Here is an 18,415-nt window from a genome sequence, read left to right as displayed (position 1 = left end):
TAGAATGAATATGCTTTGTTTAACTGATTGAACAAACATGTATTTTTTGTACTCCTATTTGTGGTGTGGTTTTCATATAAACCCTTTTAGGCTTCCAACCTTACCTACACATCATTTTTACCTGTTTTTTTTTTCATCTTTACTGTTTTGTCTTTCACCTCTTTCCTCTGGTGTGAATAAATAAAACCTAAAACTAAAATGTCCATGTGACATTGTTCCATACAAAGATAGCAAGGATTTCAAATGATAAATGTAATAAAACCAAAAATGTCTATGTAGTTGTGTCCATAAAATGCGCCCCATAAAAAAGAGTGTTAGCCTTCACGTGTGTAGCTTGTTATTTATTTTGGCCAATCAAAGCTGCAAAGAAGCTCAATAGTGTAGTGAGAGGAATTAAAAGTTAGCAAAATGAGAAGGAGTAGGCCATAACGAGCAACTGACAGGCAGGCTGTTGTTTTATCTGAATTGGGTTGGGGAGAAAGCGTAAAATGTGGTCTCAATTAGCCTAGCTAGCTATAGCTGGCTAGCTAGTTTCTTTAGGCTACCCCAGTCAAGGCAGGAACTGTTATATGGGATGATAAATAACATTGTGGCTGCTGCTTGGAAGTTAGCTAGTCTTGGCTATAGCCAAGTAGCATCTCGCTCTCTGCCTCCCATCTGCTTGCACCAATCTCACTGGCACCTCCACAATTGCAACAATAGAGTGCCAGCCTCTCCCTCGCACAGAAATGTGCACAGGTGGAAAAAACGTGTTTCAACAACATGCGTTTAGAATATCTGGACGTCAGACTAAAATGAATGATACTAATGTGTATAGTGAAATGACTTCAAACCCCCATCTCTACAGTCCACCCATTATACCATCATTGACTTGAATGGGGACGCCTGTTCTATTCATTCTATGTCAATTCCAGCCCATGCAGTAAGGAGATATTCCAACGGTTATTACGGTGATCGTGGTCATTTAGCTGGCCAATTACCATCCTTGAAAGATCCATAACCGTCACAGCCCTAAGTCCATCTACTGTACATTTTAGATCCTGGAATAACCAATGCTTGAAACAACAACAACATCATAGTAAAAGTGTATGAGTCAGAGGCTGATGCTCTCATTACCTCTATCTTGCCCCATATGTCTGGGTGGTTGTCGTGGTGCTGGATGTCATCCAGTAGCTGTTGGATGAAAGGTTTACACTGTGTCTCTATGTGGGGGGCCATGGTAGTGGTGGTGGTGGGATGCAGGGCTAGAGACCTGTTGGTGTCTCTCACTCTGGTCTCCCCGGAGCTCCAGCCCCTGTTGTTGTCTCTCTTCCTACTCTCCCTGGAGCTCCAGGCCTCGTCCTCAGACAGCAGGTCACTGGACATGTCGCTGGACAAGGTGGGCGAGAAGTGCCCCATCCCCACGTGGAAAGGCCTCTTGTAGGGGGGTTGGAGGGGGTCGAAGCCCAAAGGGGGTTGGGGGCTGCCCAGGCCCTCGCCCTCCCAGTCTGAATTGACCTCGGTTAGCTCCCAGTCGTCTACATCCTGAATCGACTCATGGTGTCCCTGGTGACCAGGTCTCTGGGCCAGGGTCTCCAGCTTCATAGCCAGCATCTCTGTCTTCTTTAGCTTGGCGGGCAGAGCCAGGAACTCATCTGACCTGAACCAGTGCTCCTTGCTGGGGTTAGGGCTGGTCCCCACTGGGGCTGGGTGGTGGAGGTGGGGGCACTGGGGCTGGATGATCCAGACGGCTTCCTTGGTGGGAGGGCGGAAGTCCTCGCTTGTGGCCTCATCGTGGGACTCGTGGTCTGAGGGCTCTCTCATAGGAGAGGGTAGGGAGCTGTCTGTGTCTCTGTCTGTCTGTGGATCCTTCAGGTCCCTGCTGCATCCATTGTTGCCTGAGAAGAGGGTGGGGATGGAGGAGAGGTCCTGGGGGAAGTGGCCTCCCTGGTCTACCTCTGAGGAGCTCCTCTGTAGGGGGATGTGAGCGCCAACAGGGCTTCCTTGTCTCTGGTAACCTCCAGCCTCTTTTTGTCTGCTGGCCTGCAGGTTCATGCTGTTCATGAACTGCAGGCTGTCAAAGGACTGGGAGGCGTTGCTGGGGCACACAGCATTCAGCTCCAGCCAGAACTTGGAGCGGTCGGGAAGGTCCAGGAGAGAGGGAGTGCTCTGGCTCAGGTCTGCCTGGAATTGAAGAGAGGGAGGCAGGGTGGATCTCCTTGGGCTGAGGCTGGACTCAGCCTCTCCCTCCAGATAAATGGGCTTCTTAGGCAGGACAGGCTGAGTGGGGGACACCTCGTTACTCACGCTGCCCTGAAGGGGCTGCTTGGAGAGTGGAGTGCTCTCGCTCTGGGGCGTGTCGCAGTGCATTTTGGGTCTAGGTGCAGGGTTGTTTTCCTCCCCTGCGCTGGAGGGCTTGTCTCTGTGTTTCTCTATAGGGGTACCTGGCTCCTCCTCTTCCTGCTCTGAGATGGCCCCCTGGTTCTGGCTCTGCTTGGCTGTGATGGTCAGCAGGTCCACACTCTGGATGAGCTCTGGTAAGTCGCTCTTTAGACTGGTGTATCTACAGCAGGGCTCCTGCCCCTGGCCCAATCCGCTGGTACTCTCCTGGTCCTCACTGGGGCTATAGTCGCTGAGCTCATAGGCTGTGATGCCACAGTCCAGGGAGAAGTAGTCCTGACTGCACTTAATGGTCACCTGGCCGCAGTCGTCCACCTCAGTCAGAGCATCCAGGCGAGCCTGGGGGAGATACAGGGGGAGGGGGGGACACTTGATTAACACACCATTTAAGTTTACGAAAAATATAAGTTAAACTGCTTTAAAAGGGAAATCTGCAGCTCAAAAAACAACAAAGCAGTCAACATGCCACTGTTTCGGGAAACAGCTGAGGGATGAGGCAGGAGAAATGTAAACAAATTCAGTAAACACTCTCCAACACAGCTATAGATACATGACTGACCATCCATGAGATAAAAATTATAGTTTTAACCATGTTTTTAGTATGTACAGTGTTTGTTTACAAATGCATTATTTATAAACAATGGCGTAAAACAAGCTTATATTTTGGGTTCTGATGGGGTACAACTATTGAACTAATGTGCAATGATTGAATAACATGTATGTGTACATTTATTTTGCAACGCACACGACGCGAGCGGTGTGGTAAGCATGTAACATTGCACATCAATCATTGCACCCACACGGCTCGAACGCGTCAACGAGCGTCTGCGTAGCCAGGCGCTGAAATAGAACTTGGTTCTATTTGTGACGCTTGACACGCTGAAAGACCCGCCTCTCCTCATTGGTTTTTAGGAGCATATACCCACTGGGTGATTGAAAGATTCACTTTTTTATTTTAATTTGATTTCACCTTTATTTAACCAGGTAGGCTAGTTGAGAACAAGCTCTCATTTGAGACTGCTACCTGGCCAAGATAAAGCATAGCAATTCGACACATACAACAACACAGAGTTACTCATAGAATTAACAAACATACAGTCAATAATACAGTATAAAAGGTTTATATATAGCATGTGCAAATGAGGTAGGATAAGGGAGGTAAGGCAATAAATAGGCCATGGTGGCAAAGTAATTACAATATAGCAATTAAACACTGGAATGGTAGATGTGCAGAAGATGAATGTTCAAGTAGGGATACTGGGGTGCAAAGGAGCAAGATAAATAAATAAATACAGTATGGGGATGAGGTAATTGGATGGGCTATTTACAGATGGGCTATGCACAGGTGCAGTGATCTGTGAGCTGCTCTGATAGCTGGTGCTTAAAGCTAGTGAGGGAGATATGAGTCCCCAGCTTCAGTGATTTTTGCAGTTCGTTCCAGTAATTGGCAGCAGAGAACTGGAAAGAAAGGCGGCCAAAGGAAGAATTGGCTTTGGGGGTGACCAGTAAGATCAAATCAAATGTATTTGTCACATACACATGGTTAAGAGATCTTGATGCGAGTGTAGCGAAATGCTTGTGCTTCTAGTTCCGACCATGCAGTAATATCCAACGAGTAATCTAACCTAACAATTCCAAAACTACTACTTTATACACACAAGTGTAAAGGGATAAAGAATATGTACATAAAGATATATGAATGAGTGATGGTACAGAACGGCATAGGCAAGATGCAGTAGATGGTATCGAGTACAGTATATACATATGAGATGAGTAATGTAGGGTATGTAAACATTATATTAAGTAGCATTGTTTAAAGTGGCTAGTGATATATTTTACATCAATTTCCATCAATTCCCATTATTAAAGTGGCTTGAGTTGAGTCAGTGTGTTGGCAGCAGCCACTCAATGTTAGTGATGGCTGTTTAACAGTCTGATGGCCTTGAGATAGAAGCTGTTTTTCGGTCCCTGCTTTGATGCACCTGTACTGGGTGGTTGTTGTCCTTGATGATCTTTATGGCCTTCCTGTGACATCGGGTGGTGTAGGTGTCCTGGAGGGCAGGTAGTTTGCCCCCAGTGATGTGTTGTGCAGACCTCACTACCCTCTGGAGAGCCTTACAGTTGTGGGTGGAGCAGTTGCCGTACCAGGCAGTGATACAGCCCGACAGGATGCTCTCGATTGTGCATCTGTAGAAGTTTGTGAGTTCTTTTGGTGACTTTCCTGACACCACACTCCGAGGGCCCTCACCTCCTCTCTGTTGGTAATCAAGCCTACCACTGTAGCGTCGTCCGCAAACGTGATGATTTAGTTGGAGGCGTGCATGGCCACGCAGTCATGGGTGAACAGGGAGTACAGGAGAGGGCTCAGAACGCACCCCCGTGGGGTCCCAGTGTTGAGGTTCAGTGGTCTGGAGATGTTTACCTACCCTCACCACCTGGGGGCGGCCTGTCAGGAAGTCCAGTACCCAGTTGCACAGGGCGGGGTCGAGACCTCAAGCTTGATGACTAGTTTGGATGGTACTACGGTGTCAAATGCTAAACAGCATTCTCACATAGGTATTCCTCTTGTCCAGATGGGTTAGGGCAGTGTGCAGTGTGGTTGAGATTGCATCGTCTGTGGACCTATTTGGGTGGTAAGCAAATTGGAGTGGGTCTAGGGTGTCAGGCAGGGTGGGGGTGATATGGTCCTTGACTAGTCTCTCAAAGCACTTCATGATGACGGAATTGAGTGCTACGGGGCGGTAGTCGTTTAGCTCAGTTACCTTAGCTTTCTTGGGAACAGGGACAATGGTGGCCCTCTTGAAGCATGTGGGAACAGCAGACTGGGATAAGGATTGATTGAATATGTCCGTAAAAACGCCAGCCAGCTGGTCTGCGCATGCTCTGAGGACGCGGCTGGGGATGCCGTCTGGGCCTGCAGCCTTGCGAGGGTTAATACGTTTAAATGTTTTCCTCACTTCGGCTGCAGTGAGGGAGAGTCCACAGGTTATGGTAGCGGGCCGTGTCAGTGGCACTGTATTGTCCTCAAAGTGGGCAAAAAAGTGATTTAGTCTGCCGGGAGCAAGACATCCTGGTCCGTGACGGGGCTGGTTTTCTTTTTGTAATCCGTGATTGACTGTAGACCCTGCCACATACCTCTTGTGTCTGAGCCGTTGAATTGTGACTCTACTTTGTCTCTATACTGACGCTTAGCTTGTTTGATTGCCTTCCGGATGGAATTTTTTATTTATTTTTATTTTATTTCACCTTTATTTAACCAGGTAGGCAAGTTGAGAAGTTCTCATTTACAATTGCGACCTGGCCAAGATAAAGCAAAGCAGTTCGACACATACAACGACACAGAGTTACACATGGAGTAAAACAAACATACAGTCAATAATACAGTATAAACAAGTGAGGTGTTTAATACGATGTGAGCAAATGAGGTGAGATAAGGGAGGTAAAGGCAAAAAGGCCATGGTGGCAAAGTAAATACAATATAGCAAGTAAAACACTGGAATGGTAGATTTGCAATGGGAGAATGTGCAAAGTAGAGATAAAAATAATGGGGTGCAAAGGAGCAAAATAAATAAATAAATAAAATACAGTAGGGAAAGAGGTAGTTGTTTGGGCTAAATTATAGGTGGGCTATGTACAGGTGCAGTAATCTGTGAGCTGCTCTGACAGTTGGTGCTTAAAGCTAGTGAGGGAGTGTTTCCAGTTTCAGAGATTTTTGTAGTTCGTTCCAGTCATTGGCAGCAGAGAACTGGAAGGAGAGGCGGCCAAAGAAATAATTGGTTTTGGGGGTGACTAGAGAGATATACCTGCTGGAGCGTGTGCTACAGGTGGGAGATGCAATGGTGACCAGCGAGCTGAGATAAGGTGGGACTTTACCTAGCAGGGTCTTGTAGATGACATGGAGTCAGTGGGTTTGGCGACGAGTATGAAGCGAGGGCCAGCCAACGAGAGCGTACAGGTCGCAATGGTGGGTAGTATATGGGGCTTTGGTGACAAAACGGATTGCATTGTGATAGACTGCATCCAATTTGTTGAGTAGGGTATTGGAGGCTATTTTGTAAATGACATCGCCAAAGTCGAGGATTGGTAGGATGGTCAGTTTTACAAGGGTATGTTTGGCAGCATGAGTGAAGGATGTTTTGTTGCGAAATAGGAAACCAATTCTAGATTTAACTTTGGATTGGAGATGTTTGATATGGGTCTGGAAGGAGAGTTTACAGTCTAACCAGACACCTAAGTATTTGTAGTTTTCCACGTATTCTAAGTCAGAGCCGTCCAGAGTAGTAATGTTGGACAGGCGGGTAGGTACAGGTAGCGATCGGTTGAAGAGCATGCATTTAGTTTTACTTGTATTTAAGAGCAATTGGAGGCCACGGAAGGAGAGTTGTATGGCATTGAAGCTTGCCTGGAGGGTTGTTAACACAGTGTCCAAAGAAGGGCCAGAAGTATACAGAATGGTGTCGTCTGCGTAGAGGTGGATCAGAGACTCACCAGCAGCAAGAGCGACCTCATTGATGTATACAGAGAAGAGAGTCGGTCCAAGAATTGAACCCTGTGGCACCCCCATAGAAACTGCCAGAGGTCCGGACAGCAGACCCTCCGATTTGACACACTGAACTCTATCAGAGAAGTAGTTGGTGAACCAGGCGAGGCAATCATTTGAGAAACCAAGGCTGTCGAGTCTGCCGATGAGGATGTGGTGATTGAGAGAGTCGAAAGCCTTGGCCAGATCAATGAATACGGCTGCACAGTAATGTTTCTTATCGATGGCGGTTAAGATATCATTTAGGACCTTGAGCGTGGCTGAGGTGCACCCATGACCAGCTCTGAAACCAGATTGCATAGCAGAGAAGGTATGGTGAGATTCGAAATGGTCGGTAATCTGTTTGTTGACTTGGCTTTCGAAGACCTTAGAAAGGCATGGTAGGATAGATATAGGTCTGTAGCAGTTTGGGTCAAGAGTGTCACCCCCTTTGAAGAGGGGGATGACCGCAGCTGCTTTCCAATCTTTGGGAATCTCAGACGACACGAAAGAGAGGTTGAACAGGCTAGTAATAGGGGTGGCAACAATTTAGGCAGATCATTTTAGAAAGAAAGGGTCCAGATTGTCTAGCCCGGCTGATTTGTAGGGGTCCAGATTTTGCAGCTCTTTCAGAACATCAGCTATCTGGATTTGGGTGAAGGAGAAATGGGGGAGGCTTGGGCGAGTTGCTGTTGGGGTTGGAGGGCTGTTGATCGGGGTAGGGGTAGCCAGGTGGAAAGCATAGCCAGCCGTAGAAAAATGCTTATTGAAAATCTCAATTATAGTGGATTTATCGGTGGTGACAGTGTTTCCTAGCCTCAATGCAGTGGGCAGCTGCGAGGAGGTGCTCTTATTCTCCATGGACTTTACAGTGTCCCAGAACTTTTTTGAATGTGTGATACACAATGCAAATTTCTACTTGAAAAAGCTAGCCTTAGCTTCCCTAACTGCCTGTGTATATTTGTTCCTAACTTCCCTGAAAAGCTGTATATCACGGGGGCTATTCAATGCTAATGCAGAACGCCACAGGATGTTTTTGTGCTGGTCAAGGGCAGTCAGGTCTGGAGAGCACCAAGGGCTATATCTGTTCCTGGTTCTATATTTTTTGAATGGGGCATGCTTATTGAAGATGGTGAGGAAGGCACTTTTAAAGATTAACCAGGAATCCTCTACTGACAGGATGAGGTCAATATCCTTCCATGATACCTGGGCCAGGTTGAATAGAAAGGCCTGCTCGCTGAAATGTATTAGGGAGCATTTGACAGTGATGAGGGGTGGTCGTTTGACCGCTGACCCATTACGGATGCAGGCAATGAGGCAGTGATCACTGATTTCTTGGTTGAAAACAGCAGAGGTGTATTTGGAGGGCAAGTTGTTAGGATGATATCTATGAGTGTGCCCGTGTTTACGGATTTGGGGTTGTAGCTGGCGAGTTCATTGATCATTTGTGTGAGATTGAGGGCATCAAGCTTAGATTTTAGGATGGCCGGGGTATTGAGCATGTCCCAGTTTAGGTCACCTAGCAGCACAAGCTCTGAAGATAGATGGGGGGCAATCAATTCACATATGGTGTCCAGGGCACAGCTGGGGGCAAAGGGTGGTCTATAGCAAGCGCCAATGATGAGAGACTTGTTTCTGGAAAGGTGGATTTTTAAAAGTAGATGCTCGAATTGTTAGGGCACAGACCTGGATAGTAAAGACAGAACTCTGCAGGCTATCTCTGCAGTAGATTGCAACACCGCCCCCTTTGGCAGTTCTATCTTGTTGGAAAATGTTATAGATAGGGATGGAAATTTCAGAGTTTTTGGTGGTCTTCCTAAGCTAGGATTCAGACACGGCTAGGACATCCGGTTTGGCAGAGTGTGCTAAAGCAGTGTATAAAACAAACATTCATGCATGTTAACATACATGAAACCAAGGCTTTTACGGTTACAGAAGTCAACAAATGAGAGCACCTGGGGAGTAGAAGTGGAGCTAGGCACTGCAGGGCCTGGATTAACCTCTACATCACCAGAGGAACAGAGGAGGAGTAGGATAAGGGTACGGCTAAAGGCTATCAGAACTGGTTGCCTAGTGCGTTTGGAACAGAGAGTAAAAGGAGCATGTTTCTGGGTGCGATAAAATAGATTCAAGGCATACAGACAAAGGTATGGTAGATGTGAGTACATTGGAGATTAACCTAGGCATTGAGTAATGATGGGAGAGATATTGTCTCTAGAGACGTTCAAACCAGGTGATGTCACAGCATACGTGGTGAGGTGGAACTAAATAGTTGGTTAAGGCATATTGAGCAGGGCTACAGGCTCTACAGTGAAATAACACAATATTCACTAACCTGGACAGTAATGGACAAGGCATATTGATATTAGGGAGAGGCTTGCGTAGCGATCATAGGGGTCCAGTGAGTGGGTGGGCTGGCTGGAGATACTGCGATTCAGACAGCTAGAAGGCCGGGGATAGCAAGCTTGCAGAAAGGTCTTAGAGGGACGTCTCGACAGAGGAAAGTCTGTTTTAGCCTCTGAGGTCCACACTGAGGTCTACATTGATGGTGGTAATACACCTTAAAGTTGGTTGCCAACCACCATATAAAATCCAAAGAAGAAGAAGAAGCCTGAAGGAGGAGAGATTACTAGAAATTAACTTGGTTTACCCTTATATCTGTGGATTCATTGTCATAGTCGAGGACCTTGTGCATTTCAGGTAAAATAACAACCCAATGTTCATATCCCAGGACAAATGAGCTAACAACAGTAAGCTAGCCAGCTAAATTGCCATAAATGTTTGCTTTTCGACCGGTCCCCAAATTAATATAGTTGGTTCAGTGTTTGTTTTGATATTTCAACCTGCGCGTCCTGATCGCGTCTGGTGTGGGTGGTGTGGGTGGAAATCAAAATGCACGCGATGGAGGACGCACACGCGCGAGCGGTCTGGTCAGCGTTTAAGAGTCTGCTATGCTACAGTAAATAATATTCCATACCCATGGATTCCTCATCTGTAGCAATTCCTGCATGTGCCACAATGTGGTGTGCATAATTTATGTAACAGACAGTAGAGAAGCTGTAATGTGTCAATATTTTTCTCTCTCAAAATGTAACTCTTTTTCCCTGGTGTTTTATGCACTGTGTGTGGGGGGGTAGTCTCCTAAACTGAAATTGACCAAAATATTATCCTATTGTAGAGGCCAGGATGTCCAGTGGACAACTGAAGAGACCAGCATGAACAATTGACAGGACATCCAGTGAACACACACAGACACACACATCCTTTTGTTCTTTGTAATAATATCATTGAATAAGGCCTGCTGAGATGGTCAACCTTAGCTAAACGTGTTTTAAATGCTCACACTTTGTTTCCCTTCAGTTGAATTTCTCTACAGTTTGATACCCATAAAAAAAGACTTCAGTTCACTATAAAATACAATAATACTTGCTATAGAATTCTATAGTAAACTGTAGGATACTGTAGAATCCTATACTCCACACTGTAGTATTCCTCAATCGTATGTTGGTATTCATTAGGCAGCTGCCTAGGCAGCAGCTACTCTTCCTGGGGTCCAGCAAAATTAAAGCAGTTATACAATTTTAAAAACATTACAATACATTCACAACAGATTTCCCAACACATTAAGTGTGTGCCCTCAGGCCCCTACTACACCACCACATGTCTATAACGTGTGTGTTACAGTGCCTTGCAAAAGTATTCATCCCCTTGGTGTTTTTCTTATTTTGTTGCATTACAACCTCTAATTAAAACATATTTTTATTTGGATTTCATGTAATGGACATACATAAAATAGTCCAAATTGGTGAAGTGAAATTAAAAAAATAACTTGTTAAATAATTAGTTAAACAAGTCCACCTGTGTGCAATCTAAGTGTCACATGATCTGTCACATGATCTCAGTATATATACACCTGTTCTGAAAGGCCCCAGAGTCTGTAACACCACCAAGCAAGTGGCACCATGAAGACCAAGGAGCTCTCCAAACAGGTCAGGGACAAAGTTGTGGAGAAGTACAGATCATGGTTGGGTTATAAAAAAATATCCGTAACTTTGAACATTCCACAGAGCACCATTAAATCCGTTATTAAAAAATTGAAAGAATATAGCACGACAACAAACCTTCCAAGAGAGGGCCGCCCACCAAACTCACGGACCAGGCAAGGAGGGCATTAATCAGAGAGGAAACAAAGAGACCAAAGATAACCCTGAAAGAGCTGCAAAGCTCCACAGCGGAGATTGGAGTATCCGTCCATAGGACCACTTTAAGCCGTACACTCTACAGAGCTGGGCTTTACGGAAGTGTGGCCAGAAAAAAGCCATCGCTTAAAGAAAAAAATAAGCAAACACGTTTGGTGTTTGCCAAAAGGTGTGTGGGAGACTCCCCAAACATATGGAAGAAGGTACTCTGGTCAATTGAGCTTTTTGGCCATCAACTACAATGCTATGTCTGGTGTAAACCCAACACCTCATCACTCCGAGAACTCCATTGAACATGTTGTTGGCAGCATCATGCTGTGGGGATGTTTTTCATCTGCAAAGACTGGGAAACTGGTCAGAATTGATCGAATGATGGATGGCGCTAAATACAGGGAAATTCTTGAGGGAAACCCGTTCAGTCTTCCAGAGATTTGAGACTGGGGTCGGAGGTTCACCTTCCAGCAGGACAATGACCCAAAGCATGCTGCTAAAGCAACACTCGAGTGGTTTAAGGGAAAACATGTAAATGTCTTGGAATGGCCTAGTCAAAGCCCAGACCTCAATCCAAATGAGAATCTGTGGTATGACTTAAAGATTGCTGTACACCAGCGGAACCGATCCTAGTTGAAGGAGCTGGAGCAGTTTTGCCTTGAAGAATGGGCAAAAATCCCAGTGGCTAGATGTGCCAATCTTATAGAGACGTACCTCAAGAGATTTGCAGCTGTAATTACTGCAAAAGGTGGCTCTACAAAGTATTGAATAGTTATGCACACTCAAGTTTTCTGTTGTTTTTGTCTTATTTCTTGTTTGTTTCACAATAAAACATATTTTGCAGCTTCGGCGTGTTGTTGTGTATGTTGTTGTGTAAATCAAATGATACAAACCCCCAAAAAGGGGGGAGGGATGAATACTTTCGCAAGGCACTGTATAGTGCGTGTGTTATCGTGTGTGTGTATGCATGTGTTTGGGCCTATGTTTTACTGTTTGAATTAGTTACTTGATGTGGAATATAGTTCCACGTATTTTAATTTTATTTATTTAACTAGGCAAGTCAGTTAAGAACAAATTCTTATTTACAATGACGGCCTACCCCAGCCAAACCCTAACCCAGACAACGCTGGGCCAATTATGCACCGCCCTATGGGACTCCCAATCATGGCTGGTTGTGATACAGCCTGGAAACGAACCAGTGACACGTCTATCACTGAAATGCAGTGCCTTAGAATAGACCGCTGCGCCAATCGGGAATCATGGCTGTATGTAGTACTGTGTGCCTCCCATAGTCTGTTATGGATGTCTCGTGGGGTATGCATGGGTGTCTGAGCTGTGTGCCGGTAGTTCAAACAGGCAGCTTGTTGCATTCAACATGTACAAGTAGTGATGAAGTCCATCTCTCTTCCACTTTGAGCCACGAGAGATTGACATGCATATTATTAATGTTACCTCTAGGAGTACATCCAAGGGCACATCCCAGGGCACATCCAATTGGGTACTTGTGTAATGGTCTGTGTACTGTACATCTAATTCTATAGTGCTTACTCTAGAATTTTGTAGTATACTATAGACATGGCCTTTACACAAGTACCATATTTGAAGCTGCAAATCTCGAGAAGCTAACCACAAACCTCCTGAAATTGTACTTAAAACATTTACCATACTAGGCATCAAAACCAATTCTGTGATTAAAGTTCACCCCTTTGGCAAGAAACTAATGTTTATGACAGAAATAATTTACATAATTGTGACAGTAAAGCAATGAATGTATACTTAATTAAATAAATGTATAAAATCTCTAGACCAATGAAGTTTCACTTTGTACTAGTCTATGCATCTGGGTGTGACTGCTTGTACCCCGAGCACTCTGTATTGAAGCTATTACCTCTGACTTCAGTCTCCTTTATCTTTACAAAGTGAACTTGTATCTAAATATTTAAGTCTCGACACCGTGATGTGTAATGGGGCAATATTTTTCTGGGCGTTTACCTGGTGTGTTGTGTACACAGTGTGTGGGAGTTAGTCAAATTCTAAACAAGACTGTTGCTCTCTTAGGAGCTTATTATGAGTTCAAAAACATCAAACCCATCTCTGCTGTAAAGAGAAGTTATCACACGAATGGTCCACAACACTTAAAATAGGAACTTGAACAGAGAGAAAAAAAAGGTGTGAAGAGCTGGACTTCCCACTTGAAAAGAAAAAGACCAAAGTACTTTTATTTATAGATATACCAATATTACATTTACATGTCATATTTTGGTCATTTACAGTGCCTTGCGAAAGTATTCGGCCCCCTTGAACTTTGCGACCTTTTGCCATATTTCAGGCTTCAAACATAAAGATATAAAACTGTATTTTTTTGTGAAGAATCAACAACAAGTGGGACACAATCATGAAGTGGAACGACATTTATTGGATATTTCAAACTTTTTTAACAAATCAAAAACTGAAAAATTGGGCGTGCAGTTAAAAGCGCAGAGAGCATCATGAAGAACAAGGAACACACCAGGCAGGTCCGAGATACTGTTGTGAAGAAGTTTAAAGCCGGATTTGGATACAAAAAGATTTCCCAAGCTTTAAACATCCCAAGGAGCACTGTGCAAGCGATAATATTGAAATGGAAGGAGTATCAGACCACTGCAAATCTACCAAGACCTGGCCGTCCCTCTAAACTTTCAGCTCATACAAGGAGAAGACTGATCAGAGATGCAGCCAAGAGGCCCATGATCACTCTGGATGAACTGCAGAGATCTACAGCTGAGGTGGGAGACTCTGTCCATAGAACAACAATCAGTTGTATATTGCACAAATCTGGCCTTTATGGAAGAGTGGCAAGAAGAAAGCCATTTCTTAAAGATATCCATAAAAAGTGTTGTTTAAAGTTTGCCACAAGCCACCTGGGAGACACACCAAACATGTGGAAGAAGGTGCTCTGGTCAGATGAAACCAAAATTGAACTTTTTGGCAACAATGCAAAACGTTATGTTTGGCGTAAAAGCAACACAGCTCATCACCCTGAACACACCATCCCCACTGTCAAACATGGTGGTGGCAGCATCATGGTTTGGGCCTGCTTTTCTTCAGCAGGGACAGGGAAGATGGTTAAAATTGATGGGAAGATGGATGGAGCCAAATACAGGACAATTCTGGAAGAAAACCTGATGGAGTCTGCAAAAGACCTGAGACTGGGACGGAGATTTGTCTTCCAACAAGACAATGATCCAAAACATAAAGCAAAATCTACAATGGAATGGTTCAAAAATAAACATATCCAGGTGTTAGAATGGCCAAGTCAAAGTCCAGACCTGAATCCAATCAAGAATCTGTGGAAAGAACTGAAAACTGCTGTTCACAAATGCTCTCCATCCAACCTCACTGAGCTCGAGCTGTTTTGCAAGGAGGAATGGGAAAAAATGTCAGTCTCTCGATGTGCAAAACTGATAGAGACATACCCCAAGTGACTTACAGCTGTAATCGCAGCAAAAGGTGGCGCTACAAAGTATTAACTTAAGGGGGCTGAATAATTTTGCACGCCCAATTTTTCAGTTTTTGATTTGTTAGAAAAGTTTGAAATATCCAATAAATGTCGTTCCACTTCATGATTGTGTCCCACTTGTTGTTGATTCTTCACAAAAAAATACAGTTTTATATCTTTATGTTTGAAGCCTGAAATATGGCAAAAGGTCGCAAAGTTCAAGGGGGCCGAATACTTTCGCAAGGCACTGTAGCAGATGGCCAGACGCTAATGATATCTATTTCACAAGACGCAGTGTATAAGTACTGCTCTGATCACCATACAGAGGACAGAAACAGATACCCCCAGACAAAGACAAAACGCCTACACTCATACAGAGTATTTGATCTAAAAAGAAGGAGATGTCTGACGATGTGTTCGCCAGCCCTGACACTACGAGAAGCCGTCGGGTGAATTATCCTCAGTCGGAGGAGACGTGCAATGATTTATACGCTTGTTCAGACTACAGACCTGGGGTCACCAGACAGTGGGTCAGAGAATCGGGGTTCAACTCAATCTGAATCTGGAGGAGTAATGCGAGGTGCGAGGCGAGCGGAGGCGCTGCACCCTGGCTGTGGTGGAACAGGGTCTACTGAGTGGCCTCCTACTGACAACTCTCATCAGACTACGCTCCTACAACTACTACAAGGACATCAGCCAGAGAGAAAACCAGATGTTACAGTCTGTGTCTCTCCTTAAGACCAACTACACTGATCAGAGACCAGTTACAGAGAGAGAAATACTAGTTACAGAGAGAGAGACCAGTTACAGAGAGAGAAAGACTAGTTACAGAGAGAGAGAGACCAGTTACAGAGAGAGAGAAAGACCAGTTACAGAGAATGAGAGACCAGTTACAGAGAGAGTGAGACCAGTTACAGAGAGAGAGAGAGACCAGTTACAGAGAGAAAAAGACCAGTTACAGAGAGAGAAAGACCAGTTACAGAGAGAGAAAGACCCGTTACAGAGAGAGAAAGACCAGTTGCAGAGAGAGAAACACCAGTTACAGAGAGAGAAAGACCAGTTACAGAGAGAGAAAGACCAGTTACAGAGAGAGAAAGACCAGTTACAGAGAGAGAAAGACCAGTTACAGAGAGAGAAAGACCAGTTACAGAGAGAAAGACCAGTTACAGAGAGAGAGAGAGACCAGTTACAGAGAGAGAAAGACTAGTTACAGAGAGAAAGACTAGTTACAGAGAGAAAGACTAGTTACAGAGAGAGAAAGACCAGTTACAGAGAGAGAAAGACCAGTTACAGAGAGAGAAAGACCAGTTACAGAGAGAGAAAGACCAGTTACAGAAAGAGAAAGACCAGTTACAGAGAGAGAAAGACCAGTTAAAGAGAGAGGAAGACTAGTTACAGAGAGAGGAAGACTAGTTACAGAGAGAAAGACCAGTTACAGAGAGAGAAAGACCAGTTACAGAGAGAGATAGAACGATTGGATATGATTATTAGAGGATCCTATCCACAAGGATGGAGAATCTTTAACACTAGTTGTTATTGTGTCTCTTCTGAGAGTAAATTCTGGGCTGAGAGCAGACAGGACTGCAGAGAGAGAGGAGCAGACCTGGTGATCGTTAATAATGAAGAGGATTAGAGATTTATCAACGGAATTAATGCAGGAGTATTTGTCTGGATTGGTCTGTCTGATTTAGAGACTGAGGGGGGAATTCAATAGCCACCGATCAACCCCACTATCGGTATGGAATGACAAGGTATGTTCCATTCCACAGCATTGGACCTGTGAGAAATAAGATTCCCACACTGTATACTGTCTCTGTTTAAGTTGTGTTATAACAGTCTGATGTTATTTGGTAGAGTAATATTGTTGGTGTCAAGCCACTCAGAACTACATTTGGTAGAGTGGGTCACAGCGTCAAGTGTAAAATTGCATAATACAGTATGTACTCTTATTTCCCTAAATAAAGTGAATATCATACTGTACAAATGCATCTTTCAATCAATTGTTTAATATGCTACTGTCATGTTGTTTTTTGTGCTTATGCCTATTCAATAAATCATTGAAACCTGAAAAGTTTTCATGTTCATTGTAGGATAGCGAGAGTTGTGTAAAGCACATGCCATGTTAGGGATGCTGTTAATTATTAACCTGGTGGTGGTCCTGGGAGAAGGCTTGCAGGATATCTGTCTGTCGGGTGTAGTTTCCGTTGGAGTCCTGGAGGCCCTGCAGCAGCCTCTCCTTCAGTACCAGGACAGAGACACGGAGCTGGTGCCACAGGAGCTGCACACTGCGGATATCCACAATGATGTTCACAGAGTAGGACAGCAGCTTCAAGGAGAACTCTGTCTCCAGCAACGCATGGATCTGCTCCACATGGTCCGAGATGTCCTCACAAATGTCCTACACACACACACACACACACACACACACACACACACACACACACACGGGAGAGATGGGACAGATGATAACACTTACTCAAGCCTGGCATTGAAGAGATAATTGTTGTATTTGTATATGCTTAACTACTCTGAAATAAACATACACGTTATCTTGACGCTCTACAGACATGAGAGCAGACAGACATGATTGTGAGTCTCACTTAGGGCTGTAGCGGTCACCGTTTTACCGGCGGTCACGAGTCATGAAGGCAGTCAAATTCCACATGACCGTTTAGTCACGGTAAATAGGCTTCTCCAAGCTTGAATGTTGCTGATGGTCATTAGTAGCCTTCCAAACTTGCTAATTGTCCGTTACTCAGCACTCTAGTGTCTCTCTAATCACTCTGACATCAATGCAAATGTATTTGAAAATCTAATCAAACACTTCATGAGAGCTCATGAGCTCATGTTGTGCAACATTTCAATAGGCTCTACACATTTGCACAAGAAAACAGAGTGATGGCCTCTACTAAAAAGAGGAGGATCAGCTTTCTATAGGCCAGGCCCACTATATTTATTTCTCAACTTTCCTAATATTAAGCACATTGCTTATATTTACAACAGGAGTATAGTCTATCTGGCTGGCATGAAAATAAACCACAGGAAAAGCTCCTCCATTTGCTACTTAAGTGCATAGATAACATGTATTTTTTTCCCACTGCCCCTGTTTCGATACAAGTGCATGATAATGGTCAATTCTAAATCAAAACAAATTTCACACATATATTATTTAGTATATGTAAAGACAAGATTAAATCAAGAATAGTCTGATGGGTGACAATTTTAGCCTATCCCTTGTGAATGATATATTAGCACTTGTGAGTGATGCCCAGCATAAGAAACAATTCCTTTTTTTTGCGACTTTTTCTAATCATAGTCGCACACCTCATGTAGCCTAGCCTATTTGTTTAATTAAGGTTTGTATCACAACTCAAGTGGCCAAATATAAAATTAAGCACATTAACCCATCCGCGATGTGTCTGTCTTCACTTGTAGCCTGTGAGAAAGACCCAATCCAATCATGTGATGGAGACTGCGCACTCCCTCAAATTGTTTGGGAAAAACATCCTTTCTATTTTACTCAGCTTTTTTCAATTGTATTCTTCATACTATAAAATAATGCCATGGGGCGGCAGGGTAGCCTAGTGGTTAGAGCGTTGGACTGAAAGGTTGCAAGTTCAAATCCCCAAGCTGACAAGGTACAAATCTGTCATTCTGCCCCTGAACAGGCAGTTAACCCACTGTTCCTAGGCTGTCATTGAAAATAAGAATTTGTTCTTAATTAACTGACTTGCCTAGTTAAATAAAGGTTAAAAACTAAATGTTGAAAAAAATATTGTCTGCTAAATTAACTAGTGTAGCCCAAAGCCATTTGTCATAGCCAGATCAAGGCCTAACAAGGACAACTCT

The 18,415-nt window shown here is 44.2% G+C and overlaps 1 protein-coding gene across 1 annotated transcript in view; it reads right to left on the bottom strand.

Moving 5' to 3' along the window:
- LOC110505775 (A-kinase anchor protein 6) overlaps nucleotides 1-18,415 on the bottom strand; it is a 238,281-nt gene that overhangs the window by 161,011 nt on the left and 58,855 nt on the right. The window contains exons 3-4 of the mRNA XM_036962725.1: nucleotides 16,713-16,964; nucleotides 1,117-2,718 (exon numbers count right to left, since the gene is read on the bottom strand). Coding sequence (XP_036818620.1) covers nucleotides 1,117-2,718; nucleotides 16,713-16,964 — 1,854 coding nt within the window. The remainder of the gene's footprint in view (nucleotides 1-1,116; nucleotides 2,719-16,712; nucleotides 16,965-18,415) is intronic.

This window comes from Oncorhynchus mykiss, chromosome 25 (genome assembly GCF_013265735.2).
Source record: "Oncorhynchus mykiss isolate Arlee chromosome 25, USDA_OmykA_1.1, whole genome shotgun sequence".
Classification (NCBI taxonomy): Eukaryota; Metazoa; Chordata; class Actinopteri; order Salmoniformes; family Salmonidae; genus Oncorhynchus; species Oncorhynchus mykiss.
The sequence above is the reverse complement of the archived record's forward strand: the minus strand, read 5'-3'. Positions and strand labels throughout refer to the sequence as shown.